This window comes from Nipponia nippon, unplaced genomic scaffold (genome assembly GCF_047370975.1).
Source record: "Nipponia nippon isolate SJK-2023a ecotype South Korea unplaced genomic scaffold, ASM4737097v1 scaffold_2, whole genome shotgun sequence".
NCBI lineage: Eukaryota > Metazoa > Chordata > Aves > Pelecaniformes > Threskiornithidae > Nipponia > Nipponia nippon.
The window spans coordinates 47,821,721-47,835,298 of NW_028262336.1; the positions used below are offsets into that span (position 1 = coordinate 47,821,721).

General features: G+C 43.7%; 1 protein-coding gene across 1 annotated transcript in view; it reads right to left on the reverse strand.

The window, feature by feature from the left end:
* The window catches only part of REPS2 (RALBP1 associated Eps domain containing 2), a 100,366-nt gene that overhangs the window by 55,264 nt on the left and 31,524 nt on the right, over nucleotides 1–13,578 (reverse strand). Inside the window, exons 2-6 of the mRNA XM_087758255.1 lie at nucleotides 10,121–10,244; nucleotides 7,742–7,890; nucleotides 6,110–6,233; nucleotides 3,203–3,300; nucleotides 1,291–1,429 (exon numbers count right to left, since the gene is read on the reverse strand). Of these exons, the coding sequence (XP_087614381.1) occupies nucleotides 1,291–1,429; nucleotides 3,203–3,300; nucleotides 6,110–6,233; nucleotides 7,742–7,890; nucleotides 10,121–10,244 (634 nt within the window). The remainder of the gene's footprint in view (nucleotides 1–1,290; nucleotides 1,430–3,202; nucleotides 3,301–6,109; nucleotides 6,234–7,741; nucleotides 7,891–10,120; nucleotides 10,245–13,578) is intronic.

A 13,578-nucleotide genomic window follows, 5' to 3' on the forward strand; every position in this document is an offset into this window, starting at 1 on the left:
CTGTAACTGGGGCAGGTCCGAGACCCACCTAGCGCAGCATGTCCTTTCCAACACTGGATGCCAAGAGAGGACGATGTGACCACAACAAAGCCACGTGATAATAACGTAGCTCCAGAATATCCCCCAGCTTCTGACTACCTGCGATTCAAGAACCTTCTCAACCACAGGTAGCACTTAAATACTCACTAACTTCTGACAGATTTTTTCAGTCACAGATTTCTCAAATAACTTCTTAAACCTGGACAAACCTCTAGCACCTCTATCACCCTGCAGCAAGGATTTCTACAGCTTAATTATTTTAGGATGCTGTGGAAGCTCATATTTATCATTTATAAACAGTCATTTTGGATGTGCAAGGACTGCCCTGAGAATCTTGCTCAACATAATGGCAAATGCACAGCTACCTGAGAGGCTGTATATGCATATATACATACATAGGCAGTTACAGACATACATAAGTCTGTGAGGAAATACCATGTTGTTGAACAACCACTTTCTCTTTCAAGCAAACTATATTAAGGGAACTTAACTGAGGCAAAGAACTGGTGAAGCACTAATTTCTGTCAGCAGCAGGTAATTTACTTAAACTTTTGGCTGGATCCGAGCCTCCTGAAGCCCAGTAACAGAGCAGGGCTCAGTAAAACCACCTCAATTTAAAACCTGTGACGTCTCCCTTGCCAGACCAACTGTCTGTACCCACAGTGACTCCTCTCACCGGCAGCCTGATCCTCCTGTTCCAGGTGGAAATGCAATCTCAGTACGCTGCTAACAATACTTTTACCATGTATGTGCTCTCCAGGCTTTGCTTTTAATCACCTAAAGGTGAAAATCTCAGTCCCTCAGAGCCATAAACACTCAGGCTTGACCACACAGGACAGTTAACTGTGTGCTTCACTTTCATCATGTGGATGCTGCCACATTTCTGCGGGGAAAGCAAGCACAACCTTAAGAGTTTTTTTCAGCTCAATATACACTGCAGGTGTGATTCACAAATATAGTGGATCAAATACAGAGAGCTCATTTTAATTTTTACATTAATTTTACATTAATTGCCAACACTTCTCCCTTAGATGTAATTATTTTTCTAAAATCAGGATATTTAGGGAAAAAACATAATGGCCTCAGTACTGGTTTGCTCTTTAAATTGTCCGCCTTTAAAAAGAAAACACAATCAACTCTTTCTCATAAGCTCACTCCAGAGAGAAAAAATAATTAATTTATCTACTTAACACTTCTCAGCTCTCAGCCTGGTCCCTCTACGTGACACGCACAGTGTTTGATAAAAATTACCTGAAATAAAGGAGTTCAGGTCGGGCTGCAGGGACCTGAACTGGTTGATGTAGTAGTCTCGCTGCTCCTCCGTTATCCTCCAAGGGTCATCGGAGTAGTGGGCGCTGCTGTCCTGCTGCTCCCGCTCCGCTGAAAGAGACTGAAGGGAGGGACACTGGCACCGGCCGCAGGCGGGGGGCCAGAAGGGCCAAGCGGGGCACTGGCAACCGCAGGAAACCAGATTCACTCTCTTCTATTAGCACACACGTATTTTAAAAAGATGAGAAGCAGAAATGGCTACCCTGATTACCATCCCACTACTTGCCTGTTAAAGCTGATGCTAATATTGGGTATCTTTAACCAGGCAATTAAAGGAAGTTTACGTGACTGAAGCTAAAAGAAAAACGAAATCTTACTACTGCTGACTGCAAAAAGGGAAGTCCAAGCCATACCTTACTACCTCTGGATTCATTTTGGGGGTTCATTTTGGCTGCCACGCATTACAACCCTGAACCGCACACCTGAAACGGATGGAACCAGTGAAGGACCTCAAGTTGTATTTTCACAGCATGGTGCATGAAAATTTAGCTCTGCTAAGAAACTATGTATTTAGTCTAGGAGCGGCGCTGTAACTACGGAGCTATGCTGCTTCTGGACCCTCAGCTCACCCAGGTATCTCTGCACACATTACGCCGAGCCAGGGAGACGTGCAAGCCCCTACAGACCTCCTTGACCTTCCCATGGTTTAGGTAAAAATTCTCCTTCAGGAAAAAGAATATTCTGGAGGAGAAGGACATTTTATCCATTTACGCCTTTCCTTTCCGAATTACTTGTTTAAGGGAGGTTGGGTGGTGGTGCCTAGAAGAGGGCTGCCGGTACAATTAATGCCTTTGTTAAACTGGAATGACTTAGTATTCGAGATTTAAGCCTGGATGACAACACTTAAAACAGGGAGGCCAAGAACAAACAATAATCAGGCTCCAACCAGCTCCACAACCCTTTCTCTGACATACCCGTCCATTTCCTAAGAATCAAACGCAAAACACCAGTTCTGAAATACATCAAAAGATCCCTGAAACAGGCAACATCATAAAGCTGTAAATTAATTTTCATTTCAAAGTGCTACACAAATGCACCCAATTTCATTTCAAGTTAGCACAAATTATGTGAAACTACCTGTAGATCTTTTCCTGAGGCTCAGGTGACATTTTATTATATGTGTGGGGCGCTTAGCACTAGAGATAAGGTACAGCGTGCCCGAGCCTTACTTATTTAGGAAAAGCTCTCCCTTAGGAGAGCTTTGTCCTTCCATAGGGCAAACTACCTGTTTGCATAGTCAGTGCACAGCAGGCACACTGGAACATCAGAAAGATCTGCTTTTGCAACCAGCAGCAAAACATAGGACCCATCTCATAAAAGCAAACAAATATCCAGAAATTCATTTATTCTGTTTGAGATGCGATTTAACCAACTGGGGTGAAAAAACAGAATACGCAGAATATTAGGCCATAAATTCTGTCCATGCGTTAGAGACAGCATTCTAAATCAAGCAGGAATATCTCTGTGAAACCTCATATATTTTAAATGAAAATGTTTTACTTTTGCTGGGATAACGTTGTTTTTTTTTTTTTTTTTTACTTTTGAACTGAAGATTCTCAGTCTAGTTTTCCTATCTATGCTATTTGGTGCCTCTCATTCTACTTAGCTTCAGCAATTTAATTAATTGGATTATTTATTTCAATTTCTCCTTCCCATTAGCTTTTTTTTTTTCTTCTTCATATACTAAAAAAGCATGCTTCAGCCTCTAGTCTAAAAACACCATGGAGAACATTTTTTATTTTTGAAGTGAGAATTCTTCTGCCTTTTTTTTGTTTTTTAATTTCTCTATTGTTTTATTAGTAGTACTACTAAAGAAAAACATGCAATTCATTACCCGATTAAGAGTGGAACAGGCAAGTGCAGGTTTGGCTCCGTAATTCCCTGATGATGGTCCATCTTGCTGGTGAGTAGAGTGTCTGACTTCATAAGGAGCTACAGACATTTAAAATAAAGTATATAAAGGAAAGGATAATCAAAAAGATTCTGCTAGGCTAAAGGAAATAATTAAATTCCACAAGGTCAAGAATCTAGCTTGTGAACCTAGTATCATGGTATCAAAGTCCGTTTTGACTTCTGCAACAAAATTCCAGCCACATACTTGTCTTTCACATTACATCATTCTTCTTCAGACATTACTGATAGAAACTGTCAGTTATATATTACTAGATAACAGAAATCACTGTTCATCATCTTGAAATATACATTTATATAGCCTGTTTATATATTTATACATTTTATATACTTATAGCCATATATAGCACAAGAATGCATTACAAACAAGAAGAAATAATTCAACTGAGCTGTGAAAAAAATGCTTTGACAATGCTACCAAACAGTAAATCACTAATTTTCCATGTACTCTTCTTCCCCCTTCCCCAATTTCCATTGAAAATCAAAATACGTGACTCACCATTTCTCATTATTTGGAGTAAAGTTAGTAAAGAAAAGTAACAATTACTCCTTCTTTTGCTAAAATAAGTCACTTACGTTCCACTGCAGCTAAATATAGTAAGCAGTGACATAACAGCATGTTTAAGAACAATGTTTTAAAAATAGGTCAAGTATGCAAACACAAAGGCAACTCACTTGCAAACCCTTACAGAGCTAAGAACTTCTGCTGCCACTGTATTTAAAATGTACCACTACAAAGACAGCCTGCATTAGACAGACAGAATTTAAAAACTCTTGATGAAAAGTGAGACCAAAAAATCTTCAAAATTTCGAGCTCAGGAAGACCTTAAAAATTATACCCCTAACCCCCTTGCTTTCCTGAGTGGTCTTATCCTGTATTGGTATCTGGTTTTATTCTTGTACAAGTAAATTCTAATTTCAGAAAAAACAAACAAACAAACACGGGAAGGAAGTTGGCAAACATACAGACGCCCTTGGAGAGGAGATTTAGGCACAAGGCCACACTGCTGTGTGTTTGCTACCAAGAAAAACTTCTGAAACCATCAAGAAAAAAAGAGCATATAGTCACGGCTGCAGGGCTGCCCTTGAAGACACGCCGTCCGGCGTCAGGGTCAGACGTGCAGTACGGCACAGCCCACCCAGCCCGGAGCTGTGGCACCAGCACCTCCTGCGCGTACACCAACGCGGTGGCTTTCAGACCCACCCTTGCGAGTGCTCTTCAGAAAACTGGAAGGGTCCTAACCTTAAAGGGCAGGAAGAACCAGTAGGCCACCCAGCCTGGCACTTGGTACAGCATGGACCATAAAATGTTACCCGCTTACTGCCACTGAGAACACACGCGGCTGAAGTATCCCCAGTGGGATTAAAATAGCAGAGATTCTCTTTCTGGAAAATAGGAGAAATTCCCTTTCTTGAAAATATCCACAGAGTTCTACACCTCTGGGATTTTATCATCTTAAAAATTCAAGCAATTAAATTATTAATTTTAGAAGAAGTTGACAGCTGAATTGGACACTGCTGCCTCTACTCACTTTGCACAGCCGCTGACTCCATGAGAAATTTCACTGAAGTTAGAATTGCAACCAAATTGAGAGGAAAAAAAAAAAAAAAAAACACACCCAAAATACCCACCCCTCCATAGCACCAACAGATCTGGGACAGAGTCCCAGAAAACAGCGGAGCGCACAAGGTGTAACGCGGTCGGCTGCTCCCGATGGTCGCCTCCTGCCCGGCTCTTCAGGGCGTGGGCTATCTGCCACACGTCTTCAGCAGATGTGTCGTACCAGAAGACAACCTTGCTAGCGTTGCTTATTTCAGAAGTCGGCCATCACTGTTTTGATCAGTTATGCCATGGGTGGGGTGGGCAAAAATCCCATCTCTGAACAAACAGCAGTTTACTTGACCAGCAAATGAACGCCTGTGACTCAGTACTGGTATGATTTTCATGTGAAGGCCACTTGATAGTGTTGAACACATTCTTACCATGGCTGTAGTGAGTTTCAAAATGTTGTAATAGCTCTGGTTTTTTTCACTCATTTGTAAACGAGGACAACAGCTAAAGGACTAGCATGCTCCACTCCTCACTCACTGCAAACACACTAACTGAAAGCAGGAGGGAGGATGGAGGAATGCTACACACCTGTGCCTGCTATTGCCACCATCTTCGTCACCACGTGTTGCAATTTGGAAAGCACAGGCAACTTACTATTAGCAAGAGCTTGTAAAGCTTTAGTAAAACTGGCTTCTGCCCCATTACCCTCTTATTAAAAATCGGAATGTTTTCCCACGTACTCTAATGGCAGTAAGATCAAGGACAGAGCACCTATACAGTGCCTTATTTTTGTCTGTTTTGCCTAAGTTACATTGTGGGACTGTTTTTATATTCATGTCCTATTGTTATTTCCATTATGAAACCAGAGAGATGATTATCCTTTCCTGCAAAGGAAGGTTCACTGCCAATCTGAAAACTAATATAGCGGCTACTGAAATCAGGAGCGGGCTTTTCTTCCCCTCTAATGAAACCAAAAGCATCATGCACTCTGAGAATACTCACGAACACTCTGTCACTGGGATATATTGCACAGTCTTGTCAGAGATTAGGTATTAGCATTTATCTGTGAGCAGTGACACATAAATCTAACTAATTTACCAGAAAGAGAACAGGATTGAACAATCAAAATTAAATGGTTGAATCGTTTTCCAAAATACAGGTCTAATTAGATGTTAAAATCATTAGGGTGATTGTCAATTGCATTTGAAATTTGGATGCTTCGGAGAAGAAAAATAAAAAAAACTGAATACAATGTGCCCATCCCAATTTTTATCCTACCTCCATGCTGCTGCTCCAGCCCACTTCTTGATTTACCATACCCATAACTTAGGGGTATTCTCTGGTAAGTAGATGGAGAAGCAGGAGGCGAGCAGATTGGAGACATCGGTGGAGACTTAGGTTCCTATTTCAAAAACACACCAACACAAAACAGAATTCTGAGATAACAGCAAAACAACGAACTGATTCTGCATGGCGATCTGAACGCATACAGCATGATGGACAAAGAAAAGGCAAACGCTGTAGTTCCCTGAGGCCCTTTATTTCCAAGAAAAGACTCCTTACAAAACAAAACCTGGTAAAGACAGAATTTGGTATTGAGCCTTCTAGGGGTAAAGCATGGCAATGCCATAGCAAAGCTTTACAATGAACAGCTTAAGGTATTTTACTTTCAAAAGGTGTCTGAAGAAGTATACGTACAATGCTTAATGTGAGTGGATATCTTTGAATTTACATAACACATTTAGTTAGGGTGAGTGCATTCTTTGTGGGAGAACATTTTTCATATAACACACTTACAAAAAATTAAAACACATCTCCAAATTGGTATTTTAAGCACTCTGTGGATTTGTAGGTGTTACTGGGTATCTATCCTACAGCGTTCTCTTTACCTTGACTTACAGATTGTTTAAGAAGAGGATATGATTCTGAAACAGTTTCCTGTGTAAAAAGGAAAATATAATAAACCACAGATAACCTAGATGGAGCCAGGGGTTTGAGGGCAGTGTTCTGCTTCAGTGTCAGTACATAAAGGCAGAGAGGCATACATGCTCTTCTTCCTCAGTTTGTTATTCCACCCGTGTATCTTGTCATCAGCTCATTCCCGTTGGTTGACCTCAGGCTGGGAACGCCGTTACACCAGCGCACTGTGTGATAAATGTGTGTGCACATCGTGGGAAGATAAAGCGCCTGCCACCAGGCATTTACAACATGACCTGATACGGTACCAGAAGAGAAGGTCTGGGCAAAATTATGAAAATCAAGGTTGCGCTGTGAAGCTGTTTGTATCTGAATAAGAGCTCTCAACTCTCCTAAATACAGGTAATACAAATCTTCCCTAGACAGTTTTATTAAATGGGCAAGAATGGACACTGGGAAAATGTTTCACTGAGGACGAAAGAAAAGCAGATTTCTTTTGGACTACTCCTGGGGGAGATTCAAATGGAAGAAAACCTGGTGGCTTTATCCCACCCAGACATAGTGGCTCGTGACTCAACACCTCTTCTCCAATTGAATATTTCTGTAGTGACTAAGGATCATACTGGTCATGAGAAATCGCTCTGTTTCCTGTTCTGTTTCGCAGACAGATTTCTATTTGCTGCTCCTCCCCTAGTTCTCTCCAAGAAACAGTGGTGGACTAAGTAGGAGAACAACACTGAAAGAATTTATACAGAATATTACAGGGCTGACAGCTTTATACAAGCTTATACAGAGAAATTCCCATCAGGGATGCAACTGGGATGCATCAAAACCAGAGCACAGCCCCAATGGGGATTATTTGCACGTCAGGAGTTCATCTCCTGTCTAGTACTGCAAAACTGAGTAAGCCCATGTGAGCGTAATCATTTACAGGACTGGACCCAAAAGGAGGAAGCACAACAACATATTGGCCTGAAGCGACAAGCCTGTTACCTGTTTGTCCCCTTCATCTGTTCTTTTGTAGGAATTTTTTTCCAAAGTTGCATGTGGAACCTGAAATTTAACTCCATGGAGTTCTGCTGGAGTCCCATAACGTACTTCACTGTCATTTTTCAGCGCCATAAACCGCGGCAGAGGCAATTCTTCATTAAAAGAGAAAAATTCATTTGAGACGACAGAACATTAGACGTACTTTAAGCAGTATCGTCTTGTAAAACCAATGAAAAGTTTATCTGTAAAAGAGTACTATTTATATTTTGTAACGTTTATAAGTGTGGCACCTCTGTGATTATTTTATGTCTGAACAAAAATGCGAATGTTACACAAAGCTACATTCACTAGCTTCATATATAACCTCTCCATGCAAAGAGAAAGAAATAAGCCTTGTGCACGTTATTAAAGCGGGCAGCAAACTCATTTCCTGCCTTGAAAACGTTGTCTGTAATGAAAAGAATGGTTTCCCACAGAAACTGTGGGACTGATGAATTAGTCAGTCGGGATCACAGTATCCTCAACGCTGCCATCATAAAAGGAACAAATTAAAAATGGTAGGGTTCAGAGATCACATCAAGGCCTGGTGAGGTGACCGTGTCAGAAGGTCCCATGTCGCATCTGCTCTGCAGAGCAGGAGAGTGACACCTTCTCACTCTTTAAGACAGTTCATGATTATTTTGAAGAAACACCGTTTATTTTTGTGCACAGTCATCCTGAAAGATCAATACTATTAAAATTAACAGAACGCTCAAAACCGAGCAAAGCCACACATCACCTCTGTAATCACTGACACTTAGAGCTACTATCAGGAAGGAAAAGAAATCAGTTGGAGTTTGGTGCATGTTACTCACCCCACTCTAAAGGCACTCGTACATTTCAAGAGAAAATGTAATTAGCACTGGAAGCATTTCAGTAAGTAAGGAGGATATCAATACAAGGACTGCAAGTACCCTTCTTCACTCAAATTTGTTGATTATCTGCAGATGCTGGACTTGTAAAACATACACAGTAAATCTCGCTTAGTTCAGGTTTCTAATTTAGTTTGTTGGGTTTTGTTTTGTTTTGTTTTTTGGTTTTTTTTCAAACTAAGATCCTTAAAAAGGACGACAGTGCAAGAGAGAGTGCAAAGCTGTCTGTAAGGAAAACTGACAAGACAAATCCAGGCCACCCATGGTTTAAAACTCCCCTACCAGCGAACCGTGCCGGCTGCATCCGATCCCCTCCACTTGGTCGGGAGCTCTGCACCGCTGCAGCTCAGCTCACAGAGGTCTGCACGTGCCCTGCACCAGCCCGGCTTCCCACCTGGGGATGGGGCAGACCTGGGAACCCCCTCCCTGTGCCTTGTAACATAGGTATGTTTTACATTTCATTGCCCTTAGCAGGGACAGCAGAGCAGAAACCGCGCTGGGAGCAGCGACCCGATTGCGAGGCTGTGGGTAGGTCCTGCCTTTCCTGCCTCCTCTCTGATCTTGTGGCTGGCTGCATCGCTGCCTTCAGCGGGATGGTGGCAAGCGCTCTTGCCCAGAGCACAGCCTCACGGCACGATTCGAACACCCACCTGGGATATGGGAGCTAAGGGTTCAAACCTGTTCACGCTCAAGGGAGAAGGCACGTGTTTTGAAGCCTGAGCCCTGCTGAGGCAGAGTATGCACCACCAAGGCAGGAGCATGCATCACCAAGGCAAGAACATCGAGTTCCTTCCATTTAGTCGCTATCAAGGTTTCGCAGCTAAAAGGGACCTGCTCTCTCTCTTCATCGCTTGAGTTTGATAAGCCTCTTTTAAGAAGCATTTTTCTCCACCAAAAATGGTACGTTTAGTATTACTGTCAATTCATTGGGAAGAATAAAGCTGTTTTAAATTGTTTTAAATTACATGTGATACACGTTTTTGTACCGACTGATAGGAAGCATTATGGTTTTGTCACTATCACCCATTTATTTCAGCAGGATTATTTGCTAAAACAGATGAGTTGCAAGCTGCCCTGTGCGGGGGGACCCCTGACCTGCCCACGCCCCCCACGACAGGCCTCCACCCAAAGTAGCTGTCAGCTCCCACTCTGCACAGCTGTCACGACTAGAGGCCGAAGGTGAGAGAGAAATGCATCCCTAGCACTGATCAGCTGTCATTCGTGCCGTTCCTTTGGTAACGCCTTTTCCAGAGCGGGATGTCATCTCAGCTTTGCCATACGTGTAATTCACTGCAATTTTCTACCAGTCACTTAAAGAACGTAACATTACCTTCTGCTCTTTCTCTGCTCCTCAAAATACAATCGTTTCATAGACACATTAGAAGAAAAGTTTACCACCACGGAGAGCTGACAAGCATTAAAGAAAGTGAAAAACAGGTGCATAGCGCCGCAAGCAAAATTTGCTACTTACCATTCTTAATGCTCTCAATCCGTACTGGGAAACCTGACTGCGCTGCCGCAATTAACTTCAAAGCAATATAAAATTGAGCAGGACCAAAATAACCCACGCGCTTGGCTCCACAAACTTCTGTAATCTAAGAGAGAAGAGACACACTGTTGGTCAAATGCATTTCACTCTTCCAGCGAATGTAAACACCACTATGTAAACAAATAAAAATTCTTCAAAAATGCAAAATCCTGCTTGTATTTAAAGTTTTCTATTCAACGTATTTGTTTCAACTCCGAACATTGCTGTCTGATCACATTCCCCTCAGTATATCAGAGACAGGGAGTTTATTATCCTTTTCAGAAGCATTGCTGGTTAACATTGCTATCGTAAAACAGTGTATCGGTTTTCATAGTAGGTAATAGCAGGTAAAATGATAAATTGTTAAGTGCGCTATCCAGTAAAACATTTCTGTCACAGCAACTATGGTATTCACAGAAAATTGTACTTAATATTAGCCCTTACAACAACTGTTCAGACAATTCCCATAACTGGAACATAAACACAACACAAGAAATACCACATCGCACCACTTGAGCAGAACGCTTTTCTTTGTGAAAAATTAACACAGTCTCAGCACTGAAGCTTAATTTCTATACATACTTCCCTGTCTGCTGTTTGCTTCACTCAGCCACCCCTATCAAGCAAACAGCCCCATGTTCACACGCTCAGACAACAGCTAAACAAACAACAGCTATCAGCAGGTTTGAAGCACAGGCGCCAATCCTCCCAGGCATGGAGCTCCCAGATGTCCACAAGCAAACCTCAGCTGGGCGTTGAGGTTAGAACGAAACTCCATTCCCCCCAGACGTAAATGGAAGCCCCACACTGTTTTCCTGAAAATACACCTAGATTGGCGATGTCTCCTGGCTGGCGAGGTTCATCGCCTGCGTGCAGGACGACAGCAGAGCTGTGCTGGTTTCTCATGGGTAAGTGCTGCTCTCCAGAAAACCCCGTCCGTGGGTTGCTCCCAAGCTGCAACAGCATGACAGAAACTGTTCCCATGTTGTGTATAAACAAATAGCACAAATGAGTAGTCCATTTTTTCTAATTTATTTTTATATGTATACATACACACACACACACACAGAGTAGCAAAATGTCAGGTGAAACAATTACTGAAAAAACAAATGTTTTGGAATGGTAATTCTTGCTAAGCAAAGAAAATTAATCTTCAAGAGAACTCTTTCTTCTCTGGATGTGGCTTTTGCTTTGACTGAATGAGCTCTGCCTTCCTTTTCTTCCTGCGAGTTTTGGAGATGCATGGCTTGATTCCTTGATCACAAGATGTATCAAGCAGCTTTCTTTTACTGCTTGATGAAAAAGGAGATTGAAACTCTGTACAAGGACTGCTTCAATTAACCAGCGGCATTTGCCATTCCCTTTCCTCTACGTATCTTTTTTCTGAAGTCACTCTGGCCTTTTTTTACTTTTTCTCTTTCCTCCCCCCCTCCCACCACTAGCCTTACTTCTCTTATTTTCCAGTGGGAACGCAGGGCACTTGGCATGGGCCCGAGATGGATGGTGCCGAAGCATGACTAAAAATGGGAGCGTGCTGGGGATGGAGGAACAGGTGGAGGGGAACTCCTTGGAGCAGAGCTGCGCCCCGTCCAGGGTGCGGGAAGGAGCCAAGCCCACAGCATCCACCTGGGTGGATGGCACTATGCAGACCCCAGTGTTGCAGAGGGCTCCCCACTGCCATAGTGAGCAACGCTGCCCGCTGCGGGGTCCCGCTGCACCAGCGGGTCCCCCGACGGCAGCCTACCGGGGTCCCGTGCAGGAGCTGACACCACAGGCAGATGCCTGCTGTGCTGCAGGAGCAGCGCCTGCCTGCCTGCGGCGTGGGCATGCTGCCGGGACAGCTGATCACGGTACCGCACTGTTTTGGGAGGGCTGAGCAGAGCATCCGTACCATTTCTGAACTCCAAAGCAGGTACCGGCTTCCTTCCCCTCGTCCCTGGATGCTCCTCATTCACTCAGTCCTGCTGCCCACACCTCCTGCGTGGTCCTTCCCTGCCAGTGGCCCCAGCTCTGCCTGCCACAGCGGTGCAGAGCACAGCCCACCAGGTTTGACCCAGGATGGACACGGAGCCTGCGCGGTGGCTGCAGCCCAGCCAGCTCCCCACAGGCACAACCGCCCCGGCACGCCAGACCCCGACAGCTCTGAGGGCAACACGCGGGGAGCCACCGGCCAGGGGCTTGCTGCACGTCCCAGGCGCACAAATTCAACAACCTGGGGTGAAGCAGCCGGAGAAGGGGCACAACCAAGCTGAAATTCAATCTGAGTACATGGCCCTGGTTTGTTAAAGCAGAGGTTCGTTCCATGAAGGCCAGCACTGAGTAAGGCAGTTTGCAAAAGCTGGGCACCTGCCCACACCCAGGCCCTCCCACGGCGGGGTGCGGGTGTTCACCTCCTGCGTGACCCACGGACGGTGCCTGGGGATGGCAGCTGCTGCGGTGCAAAAAACCAGCACGCAAAATCCCTGGGCGTATGAGAGGAGACCACTGGGCACACATACCCCAGAGGGATTTTTTTCTCCCCTTGGGCTGCTCTCCTGCCACAGGATCCTACACTTGCTGGCACGGAGCAACGGCGTTACCGCGATCTGCATTTCCTCCTGACGGCTGCTGAAAAGAGGCAATACTGAGCAACCGGGACTTTCACACAGGGATTTGTGATGCTATCACCCTCTTGAAAAGGTACTGAGAGTTAATTTTCCACTTATTTTTCTATACTTTGAAATATTAAGGCCGCTGAATGCCATAAATGTTCTGCTTGCTCCTGATGTAGAAACATAAACATTTTAGTCTGATCAAGCAGACAAAGTTTTTTATATAAGGATATTCCACCTCTTAAAAATACGGTATTGTTTCTCAAGCACACTTACAACCAACCAACCACAAACTCTCTCTCTGTAATTTTGCTCTTCAGTGGTAACAACAGAAAAAATATTTTATAGGCACAAGCTCCTCCATGTTATTTTTGCAACTAGATCCTGATCTCTTGTTAATGGCCTCAGAGCAACAGATGCAAGCTGATGGAGTAGCCAAATTTATTACAAGATCAATTGTAGGTAATATGCAATTAACATAGATTAATTGCAGGTGGAGGCATTTACTCTTACCAGGTTCCCCGTACAGTTAGAAGAGAGGCACTTGGGTTCTCTTCCAGACAGCATTTCATACTACCTACATCAGGACCCTGCTTAGAGCGGCTAGTGGCAGCAGGCCCTCTCTCCAGCAGCCACAGAGGTAGGTAGCAGATTAGCCTTTATCCAAAATTAATTCCTCAGAACATGCTGCCTGCTTAAATTTCCACAACAGCTTAAAGTGAATACTGCATTATTTTTTTGTTTCCTGGTTTTACCTTTTGCAGGGTCAGCGCACATAGCCTCTTGATGGGGAGATTACATTTAGTGATA